Below are 10,893 nucleotides of genomic sequence, written 5' to 3'. Positions count from 1 at the left end.
ATTTTTAGGGCCCAACAGCATCTGCACGAAGTGGACAGCAGGTGGCGCTGCCTCCTCGTAGAGAAACAGCCGAGGGAGAAATCCCCAGGGTGGGTCAGAGGCTGCCCTGTAAGAAGGACCCTGGTGCCCTGGGTCCTCTTTTGTTTCCCAAGAGGTTTCCTGGCCCTGAGCTCTCTCCCTGGGGCGGGCATCGCAGCGAAGGCCCCTGGGAAGTGAGCCGGGACAGCTGCCCTCCTGTCCCTCCTGTCCTCATGGCCCACATTTGCTGTGGCCTCGCCCAGCCTCCCCTGGCTGCCTCCCCTTGCCCTGCCCACTTTGCTGGCCCGCCTCCTGCACCTGGACAGAGGCGGCGCAGTCCTCTCTGCTCAGTCAGGCTGGAGACCCTGCCGAAGAGTCACAGCAGAAAGCCAGGGTTGGCCAGTGCTTCCTGCCTCACAGAAACGCCATGCACTGATAGATCACAGCCTGTTTGGGGGGAAGTGTCCAGAACAGAAATGTTGCTCTCCTCTTCCAGGGACATTTGCAGACTCAGCACACTTCCCCGTGGCCCAGACCCCAGACCTGCCGGGGAACACGGGGTGGGGGGAACACGGGGTCCGTGCCTGCTCCCTGGAGTGCTGGCGGCAGTTTCCATAAAATGGCTGCAGCGGCTGGTCACAGCACTACAGCACTCTCAAGGGCCCTGCGTGTGGCATTGCTCCTCCCTAGGCTGCCACCCCACAGACATAGAACATTGTCCAAAATAACTCAGAGAGGATGCCTGCACCTGGTCCCAGCGACCCTCCGCCCCTGCTCTGCCAGGCTTCCTCTTGGTTGTGTCCCCAGCAAACATCCTGCACTGTGGGATGGGAGAAAGACCACCACAGGGACCATGCAGACACTGCATCTGGGCAGCTTTCTCCCTCTGCTAAGGACATTTGTGGTCATCCTGCCCTTGGTGTCGTTGTTTCTTCAGAGTGTTCACATGACCCCAGGTGTCCTGATGCTGGAAGCAGCTGGATGGTACTGCAGGACATGGCCATGTGTATTCAGCTGCTGGGCAGTGCATGGCCTGGGCATCTGCTCCAATGGGGACCACACACCTTCCCACCTCAATGCTAGCTGCTGTGCGACCACCACACGCTTGCTCCCTTGCCATTGGGCTGGGACAACACGGCACTGGGCGGTCCGTCTGTGATGACAGGTGTGCGTCAACATGTCCATCACAAATCTAGTCTAGTGCAGCGGTGGACACGTAGCCAGGGCCCCGTGTGGAGCGGATAGTTCCGCGACGGTTCCCCTCTGTCCATCTGTCATTTCATGCTGACAATGTTTTATTTTAAGAGTTTGAGCAATGAACAGTTTGCAAATTGGACAGCCTTCCAGCCAGAATCAGCTCAGAGACCCCCAACTCCCACGATGTTTTATGCTTGCAGACAGCAGGCGTTCCTCTGCCCCTGCGCACCCCCAAAGCACACGAAGACAGAATTGTCAAAGGCCTGGGATTCCTCTCAGCCCCAGAACAAGTCAGCGTCCCTTCATGGATGGATGCGACCCCCTCCCTTGTTGTCCCACCCTGCTGGCCACATGGCCCAGGACACTGCCCCTGGGCTCAGCTGCAGAAGACACCAGAAAAGGGCCTTCCTCCTCAACACAGAGTCCAGAACTCTGACGTACTGGTGCCCAGAAGTTTCCATAGAGTGTGGAGGTGGCCACAGTGCTGTGGAGGCAGCCTCGTCTGAGCACCCACTTTCATCTGAAGTTTTTCTCAGCTGGTCTAAGGGGACCTCAGGAAGCAAAGGAAGCTTCCATGGCAGGCCATGGTGGAACCCGTGAATCACACTCAGAACCCTGAGAGGGGGTGAAGGTCAGGGTCTGAGCTGCGCTGGCTGCTAGGCCAGCTCCCGCCCCACCTGCAAGCACCCTCCTAGCTCAGCAGGAAGGTAAGAGGGGGGTCTGAGAGCATGTGTTTGGAGACCCTGACTCTCTGTGGTCCTGCCCATTGCCAGCTCTCCTCTGGAGGCCGGAAGCCAGCAGAGGCTAGATCATGGATCCCACGTCAACTTTCCTTTTACCACTAGGCCCTGTGCATGGAGGCAAACAGGTGTCCAGGAGCCTTGTGGTGTAATGGCAAGTGACACAGGATTCAGGGTCAGAAAGTACTGGGTCTGAGTCCAAATTTCACATCTTACCGATCATGTCGGGAGCAGTCACTGACCCTCCCTGAGCTCAGGGTCTGCCTCCAAAACAAGTAGAGTAACAAGGACAGAGCTGGGGCAGGAGCAAGCGAGGGTGAGCTGGGGTGGACTGGGATGCCCATGTGGGAAGAAGGCCTGCCCCGGCCCGGAGTTCACAAGGTATGCCTGCAAATGTGGCCATGGTGCCTGTTTGCCTGGCCTCCAAGTTCTCTCAACCAGCTGCTGCTACAGACACGTGGGCCTGATCCAGCAGGCGGGCAGGAGGGGGCAGCAGAGGCCGCTCAGAGCAGCCTTGACCAGCGTGGGAGAACAGACCCAAACTAGCGCTCACCCGGGACCACCCAGCTTATCCTTGAACACCGTGGACTCCTGGGTCTCCCCTCCAGAGATTCTAACCAGTAGCTGTCAGGGACCCCTCGAATCTGCTGTTTAAACCGACACCCCAAATATTTCTGATGAGGGTGATTCCTGGGCTGGACTCTTGACAGTTACCATCAGAGGTGAAGCCACTGGGCTCAGGGGGCTTCTATCTCCCACTTCCCCATGGGGTCATCCACAGGACTCGGATGCCTAGGAGGGGTCAGTGAGGTTGGGGGAGATTCTGGTGGCTGGTGTATGTTGGCATCCCAAGCCCTAACCCACTGTGAAAAGTCTCTCTCCAGCTATGTGAGCCATCTTCCTTATCCCTGGGAAGGGAGGGAAAGTCCGTGAAGATGGGAATTTAGCTGTCCCCACACTGGGATCAGAAGTCCCTGAGCAGAGGGCCTTGTAAAATATGGATATTTGCACCTCTTATGGTTCCCACACCCCCACAAGGAGACACACGCACTACCACCACTCCACACTGGCCCCACTAAATGTCGCGGCGAGAAAAGCCAGGTCTGACTTGGCCACTCCCGTCTGGGTACCAAGGAACCAGGCCACCCCTTTACTCCTTAGAAGCATCTGCCTCATTAACCACGGCCCCCAAAGGTCCACCAGGACTGTACTATTAGAGATGAGGAAACCAAGGCTCAGAGGTGACTTGTCTTGCTCGGGCTGGGGTGGCCTCAGAGGAGGAACCCTAGCTCCTTTTGAGCTCCTTTGAGCCAAAGCTGCCTGCTGGTGGGTGGCTGGAAGGCCTGGAGCCATGCCTTTGTGGCCACCAACCCCCTCTAGCCCCAAAGAGAAAAGAGAACAGAAAGAGCACACCTCTGTGGCCCAGGCGCCTTCCCATCAGAAGCCCACACCCCAGGCGCCTTCCGGCCGGGCGACTGGCGCTGCTGGCCTGGACGGGCCCTGGGGGTGAGCTCCAGGTGGCGAAGTCCCCCTTGCCCGGGGCTGAGGAGCTCGGAGGCCGCGCCCAGGCGCTTCTGCTGCCCGGGGCTGCAACTAGAAAGCCGCTGAGGCTCGGGTGCGTCCAAGGCGTCGGCCCCGCGCAGAGAACCGCGGCGTCCCCTGATGTGTAATCCACACGCAGAAGCCCTGCTCCAAGCAGCTCCTGCCCCTGCTCCGGAGCTTTATTACAGGGAGGATTTCATGTCAAGGGGCATCTTGACTTCCCTGTTCCAGCGCAAAATCCTTAAAATAGATGAAGACATTGTGAATTAATTCTACGTTATTCCACGACAAAAACCCCTAAGATAATCGGAGCGATTATGAATTAATTCTACCTAGGACGCCTCTGTGCTAGCTGATCCTAGGGGTCCTTCACGCACGCAGGGCGCATAATTTCGCACCAGACTCAGGAGCCCTTTGCGTTTTAAGCTTGTGACTTGCACATGCTGGGCGCGCTTTTGCGGCGTCCCGCAGCCGTGGGAGCTTCACTCGCGACCCCTGTGCGAGCCCAGGACGCAATGGACCCCGAGGAAGACACAGCCCAGCCGAGCGCAGTCTCGGCGCTGCAGCAGCGGCAGCGCGAAATCTCGGACGCGGGCGCAGAGGCAGTTTCGCTGCGTTATCTGGCCTTTCCGGGCTTGCCTGGAGCCAGGATCTCCTTGCGGGAAGGCTGGACTTTCCCTCTCATTCCCAGGCCGCAAGTCAGGCCGGAAGACCGAGGCCAGTCACCGTCCTCGGGCAATCCGGACCGGTTTTCCTGCACAAGCCCCCCTGGGTGCCTCCCGCCCCGCTAGACCTGGACATGGGTGCGCTGGGAGATCCCGCTGAAGCGAAGGCAAGGAGATGAACAGGAAACCGGGCTTTGCCGCCGCCCTGGACGCTAGTCCAGCGGCGCCAAAGCCACGCACAACCACGGCGCACGGGGGCCTCTGGCCCGCCAGGGCGCCAAGTGAGTGGGTGCAGGGGCTGGAGACTCCGCAGAAGAAAACCTGGGAGCGCGCAGTTGGGTTTCTCCTAATCAGCCCCTCTTCCCCGGAGCCTCTGCCCTAACTGGGCCGCAGCCTCTGCGGGAGAGAGGAGGGGCTCCCAGCTCCTCTGGCCTGCAGAGGCTGACCGGACGCGAGCGCAGCGTTCCCGCGCTAGGAGGCCTGGGGGCTCTTCTCAGGACTGGTTTTCCGGGCTCTGGTGGGAGGCGGAGGGTGCAGAGAAGACCGTTCGCCCCAGGAGGACCGCCTTCTCCGCCTGCTGCGAACCTGCTCTCGGAGCGCAGGGCCAGGCGCGTGCGCCCGGCAGAGCCTGGCCTGACGCTTCGGCCCGCCGGAGACCCCAAGGGATGGAGTCGCCGGCCTTTTCCTGTCCCCTTTATCTCGATTTTATAGACAGCTGTTAGTTTGGGACATTAATTGCCCAGGCGAGTTTATTGATAATTTTGATGTAACAGAGCACCGGAGAAATTACCCCCACGTCCAAAATGTCAACTCTGAGAAGAACCAGGTTCTGAGACTCACGACCCCACGACGCAAGACACTGCGTTGGGTCTGGAAGGACCGCACCAACAATGTGACTTACTGTGTTTGTTTTACTCGGTAGCCGGGAACTGGAATAGAAAGAGGGTGGTCAGTGGAAGATACAAGTGTTAAAAAATATTTTTCCCCCAGAGAGGACGAACTGTGACTTAGGAGATAAATGTTACAGGATTGGAAAGGTGCCTGTCACCTGGCCCACCAAGCGCCCTTTTGCCTCATTTAGATTTTGCTTGATTTTCTATCGGGAAAAACCAAGAACAAGGCACCAAAAAGCCAAAACAAAACAAGACAAACCAACAACTACAAAAAAACCTTAAAGTTGATTCACGATTTATAACAGCTACAGCAAGAGAACAAGAAAGTCGGAAACCCAAGTAAAACTCTCATTGGTCTTGTAGTGGCAAAAAAATATATATTATGTACATGGACACGTATACATATATGTACATATATGTATATACATATATATGTATATACATATATATGTGCACATATATGGTTTAATTGGTGTTCCCTAGGGGAAGGAGGTCTATAGTGTTCTTTAAAAGTTTATTTCTTTAAAACGATCAATGACATTTAGAGGGGCAAAGGGCTCTTAAAAAACAGAAGCCAAGAAAAATAGTTCCTCTTGTCCAGCGTTTACTTCAAAGTGGAATGAAGAGTGAAAAGAGGAGGATTTGCCAAAAAAGAAAAAAGTACTCAGAATCACCCAGATTGTAAATTTTTAAACGTCTAGAGATCCAAAACCTGTTTTTCCTTTTTTCCCCCCTCTATCTTTGGGAGTCTGGAAGGTATTCTACAATCTCAGTCCCAATAAAATACTCATGCAATTTTATTTCTAGTTGATACAATTTTAAAGGCCATGTACAAATGTTATACATTTTTATTTTTGTTCTTTTTTTAGGAAAAAATACACAAAAGGCAAAACATCCTCAAATGGTCCTTTTATACAGTGCAGAAGGAAATTTCAAATTTCAAATACGTGTCACAAATGCTGCACTCTAGCAGCCAAAATACAAAAAAAAAAAAGGAGGGTAGTCCTTCATATTATATATATATTTATATAAAACATATGGAAATTTGTTTTTACACAGATCGGTCTTTGTTTCAAATTTACAATGGATATCTAAAAAAAATTCTACACGGCAAATATTGCCAACAAAGTTACACCATTAATACTGATAAACGGAGGAGCCTACGCGGTGTTTTGATTATTAGGGAAAGAAAGTAGAATAAATAAACAGGAGCCTTGCTATAGTTTTTAAAAGTGCCTTAACCTTTCTGCGTCCCCGCAATCCTGAATCCACGCGGTCACCGGGCCGTCCTAGTCCCTGCGTCGCGCTGTGTTCGGCTCGTTCTCGGACCAGAAAGTTTACAGTAGAGGTTGGGAGACAGAAAAATACCCACTGAAAAAGTCTAAATAAAATTCAAGACAAAACACAACAGAAGAGGCTGAAGCGAAGGAAGAGGAGGAACATGGAAGGGGACGGAGGCGGACGCCCGGACGGCCGCTTGCTTCGTGGCTCCTTCGACTTTCTGTTTAAAGACGGACAGTGGCTTCCGAAATGCAAGTTGTTCGCACAAAGATCCATCCACCTGTGGTCCACGGAGGAGACTTCGGAGGTGGGGAGGGAGATCGGGAGGGAGATCTGAGCTCTTGTCACTTCCCGCTCCCCGCAAAAGACGGCTCTAAAGGGAGACTTGCGCATTCCAAGACATTCTTTCAAAAAAAAAAATAAAAAATAAAAAGATAAATACTCAACCAAAAAATAAAAGTATTTGATAATGATTGGTCTCACATGTTTGCTTTTCTTCTAAAAATTTTCCCCCACTTCTGCCATTGGCCGGAACGAGGGGGGACCTCAGCAGAATTCCTGTGTGGATGCGGAAGGCTTTCCCCTGCACAGCACCGTCTCAGGCGGGTTCAACAGGATCAAAAACTTATTTACCGATGGCTGCAGTCAGATCAGACCCACCACTACCATTTCTTAACAATTTTGAGGGAGTGAGGAAGGAGGTGCCAACCGCAGCGCTGTGTCTTTGCATTGGGGATTCCTTGCCAAAAACTCCGGTTGGGGAGAGGTGGAACCCTTTTCTTCTGCCGACGGTTATACCTCGAGAATAAAGCAGTTTCTTGTGCCGGTCCAGGGTCCCTGTGACCCGCCTGCCTGCACCAGGAGGGCCTGCGGCGGCAGCCTCACATCACGCAAGGCTTGATGTCTTGGTAGGTGACCTGCTGGTGGTAGTAGGAGCCCCCGCCGGCCGAGTGCATGGAAGAGGACGCCATGGCGTTGAAAGAGAAGACAAACTCCTTTCGGTCACACATGCTGGGCGACTGCGAGTGATACCGCGGGATGCCTGCAAGGCGAGGCGACAGGAGGGGTTGGGGGAGCAGAAGAGTTAGCCACGGTGGCTCAGAGTTCAGGCAGAGGAGCAGTGCTCCCGTGGGGCGCACAGGGCCTGCCAGCCTGGCTCCAGAGCATGGCCGCCTCCCCGCCCTCCTCCCCGAGTCCCAGCCTTCCGGCTGCGCACCCAAGGAAAAGACTCCAGAACACTTGCCACGGCCTGCCTGCCTGCCTGCTGCGTGCCTGTCCAGCCTCGGACACCGTGCAGGGGCCCAGGGCTTCCAGAGCCATAGGGGAAGTGGTGAGGGAGGCTAAGTGGAGGGCCCCTAACGCCCATGGCTGTCACCGCCAGGGCAGCCACCACCACCCCCAACCTCAGAGGCTACGACTGCCGGCGGGGTCGAAGGAGAGGCCAGTGCAGGGCCAGCGCCAGGCCAGCAGCAGGGGTGAGAAGAAGCTTCTCCAGAGAACAGGCCCCGGAGCCGGGGAGTCCCCCCGCAGAGAGGCTGCCTAAGGCCTCCAGGCCTGGCTCCTGCCTCCTGGGGCTGCTGACAGCTGACCCTGGACTGGCCCTGGCAAGCTCACTCCAGCTTTTTCCAGAGCTGGGCCTGCAGGCTGCGGGGGGCCTGGGGCAGAATCAGGAGGCGAGGCTGCCGCATCTCCCTTGGCAGATGCTTCTGCACGTTCGGGGTATTGGGGTATCAGGGGTGTTGGGGGTGTGGGGACCTGAAAACTTGGATCCTAAAAAACAAGGAGCCCCCATGGCCCGGTCTGCAGCTCTGACCCTCTGGGGCCTGGCCACGGCACCCTCCTGCCTCAGTCACCACAAAATGCCCCTGGACTCAGCTGTGGCTCTGCCAGGTCTGGTCCCCTGAAAGGCCGGGGCTGAGCCTCTGAGCGCTGGCCCAGCGGCTTTGGGCCTAACTCTTCCGTTCCGCCCAGCCCCAGGCAGAGGCAGCTCTCCAGGCAGCCTGAGGGCCACCACCAGGGAGGGACAGCCATCTGGCCAGGGCTGGGGGCCTTGGGTCCATCCCAGGATCTTTCCAAGCTGTGAGAGGACTTAAGGGACACAAAAGGACTTAGGGCACTGGGGTCTGGGACATCTGGCTAAGGACCGGCCTACCTGGTCAGGCCTGGAGCAGTTGGCAGCTGGAGTTCGAACAGAAAGAGAAACAGATTGGCCCAAACTAGGGTCAAGAGCGGTAGTCACTCTTCGAAGGGGGAGAGGTGGGGCCAAGAGACACCTTGGGGAGCTGGTGCCGCCCCTCAGCCTTGGGGTTCCGACCACAGAAGTGGAGGGGCTCGCCCCGGCTGGGTCCCGCTGCCACTCAGACTCGACTTCCCGGGGACCAGGGCGCCCTCGGCCTCCCCACTCACCTTGCAGCTCGGCTGGGGCGTTGTGGCTGTTCTGGTGCAGATACGGCTGCTCCAGGGAGTGCGTGGAGAGGCTGCCGGACAGGGGGTTGGCCGCGGGGTTACAGGGGGACAGGGGCTGCTGCTTGATGTAAGAGGCGCCGCTGTTGAGCGCCGCGGACGCCGAGGGCGGCCAGGCCGCCGCCGAGCCCGAGTAGACGGCGTGCGGCTCCATGACCCCGCCGGCGCCGGTGGGCAGCAGCGGGGAGGCGGGCACCGAGCTGTCGTGGTGCGGGTAGTCGCCGGCCGCCGCGCCGCCGCAGCTGCCCATGTACGAGTGGCCGCCGTTGGAAGGCAGGTGGGGCACCGAGTGGCTGGGCAGGGCCATGCCGTCCACGTTGCCCGGCAAGTGGCCGTTCATCATGCCCAGGCCGCCCTCCAGCGCCAGGCTGTTGGGCGGGCACGAGAGGCCGCCGGCCGAGCCCTGGAAGCCGTAGGTGTCCGGGAGGTGGTTGAAGCCGAGCCCGTTCATCATGCTGTACATGGGCTTGAGCGCCTGGCATTTCCTTCGGAAGCCGCGCGGCCGCCGCCGAAAGGAGCCTTCCTCGAACATGAACTCGCTGGCCGGGTCGATGGTCCAGTAGTGGCCCTTGCCGGGCCGCCCAAGGCCCTTGGGTAGCTTGATGAAGCACTCGTTGAGCGAGAGGTTGTGGCGCACGGAGTTCTTCCAGCCCTGGTAGGAGCCGCGGAAGAAGGGGAAGCGGCTCTGCAGGAACTGGTAGATCTCGCTCAGCGTCAGGCGCTTGGTGGGTGAACTCTGGATGGCCATGACGATGAGCGCGATGTAGGAATAGGGCGGCTTCTCCGGGCGCCGGATGCCGGCGTTGGTCTTCTTGGCCTTGGACGGGCCGGACGACGCGGGGTCCATGGCCGTGCCGCCTCCCCCGCCTCCGCCGCCGCCGCCGCCGCCGTGCGGTGGCTGCTGCTTCTCGGGCGCCGAAGACATCGGGTGGCTGCTGCCGCCGCCGCCGCTGCCGCCGCTGCTCTGCGCCGCGGACGGGCCGGGAGGAGGAGGAGGAGGAGGAGGAAGAGGACGAGGGGGGGGAGGAGGGCGAGGGGGAGGGGGCTGCGCGCGCGGGGCTGGCTGCACCTCTGCCGTCATCGGCGGCCACTTCTCCCGAGCGAGCCGCGGCGCGCCCGCCCCCGCGCTCCCGCCCGCCCTCCCCGAGGAGCTGCTGGATCCGCCGGCGGTTGGCTCAGAGCCCCTCTCTCCAACTCCCGCCTCCCCCACCTCTCTCCTCCCTCTTTCTCTCTCGCCCTCCCACAAGGAAAGGAGTCGAGCTGAGGCCGAGGGCAGCCCGGGCGGAGGCCGTGAGGAAGCTACCCCCGCCGGTATTTTTTGGGGGGAGGCACCACCTCCAGGGCCTACGGCCGTGGCCCCAGCCGGGAGCAGCCCTGAGTCCCCGCCGCCCGCGGCGCTCGGCTCCGAGATTCCGGGCGAGGCAGCCTTCACTCCATCTCCGCTCGGCTGCGTTTCGCGGGTCGGCGTAAGACCCTCCCGGAGTTCCCTCCCTCCGTCCCTGCCCCCCTCGGGCCCCCGCGTTGGTGGGCGCTTAAAGAGCCCCCACTCTCGCCGCCCCGCGGCCGCCAGCAGAATCCGCCCCGCCTCCACCAACCTGGCGAGCAAGTGTTAATGCGCCCTCCGCCCGCGGTTCAGCCCCGGTGCGCGCTGGACCCCGCCTTCCCCGCCCGGGCGGCGCGGCGGGAAACGCGCCCTGGGCCGGGGCCTTCCCCGACGCGCACAGCCCTGTAGCAAATCGCAAGTGCGGCGGCCTCCCGGTCGTGACCATCGCAGGCACAGCCGGCTCGACTCCGGTCCTCGCGGCCGGCCGGCGTAAGTTCCCGCGAGGGACCGCCTACCCACTCTCCCCGCCCCGGGAAGAACTGCGCCGCGCCCGGGATTTTTCGGACTCGCCCAGCAGCTTGCGAGCGGGCGGGCAGCCGCCGGGGCAGAGCGCAGGGGGAAAACGAAAGCGCAGCACGAGTCGCGGCCGCTTTGTCTCGGGCGCCGCGGGCCTGACGGGGGCGAGTGAGAACCCGCTGGCCTAGAGGCGACCCAGACCGCACAGGCCCCGGAACAAACGGCGTGCTCAGTCACTCACCCGTGCGCGCACA

General features: G+C 59.1%; 1 protein-coding gene across 1 annotated transcript; it reads right to left on the bottom strand.

The window, feature by feature from the left end:
* Positions 1-4,007: 4,007 nt before the first annotated feature.
* Positions 4,008-10,602, bottom strand: FOXF1 (forkhead box F1). Its single transcript, XM_004058106.5, has 2 exons — positions 8,743-10,602; positions 4,008-7,378 (listed from the first exon to the last, which is right to left on the bottom strand). The coding sequence occupies exons 1-2, from the start codon at positions 9,878-9,880 to the stop codon at positions 7,218-7,220; spliced, it is 1,299 nt and encodes a 432-aa protein (XP_004058154.4). The 5' UTR covers positions 9,881-10,602; the 3' UTR covers positions 4,008-7,217.
* Between the last annotated feature and the right edge of the window lie 291 nt (positions 10,603-10,893).

This window comes from Gorilla gorilla, chromosome 18, assembly GCF_029281585.2.
Source record: "Gorilla gorilla gorilla isolate KB3781 chromosome 18, NHGRI_mGorGor1-v2.1_pri, whole genome shotgun sequence".
Lineage (NCBI taxonomy): Eukaryota > Metazoa > Chordata > Mammalia > Primates > Hominidae > Gorilla > Gorilla gorilla.
This window is presented reverse-complemented; position numbering and strand designations above follow the sequence as displayed.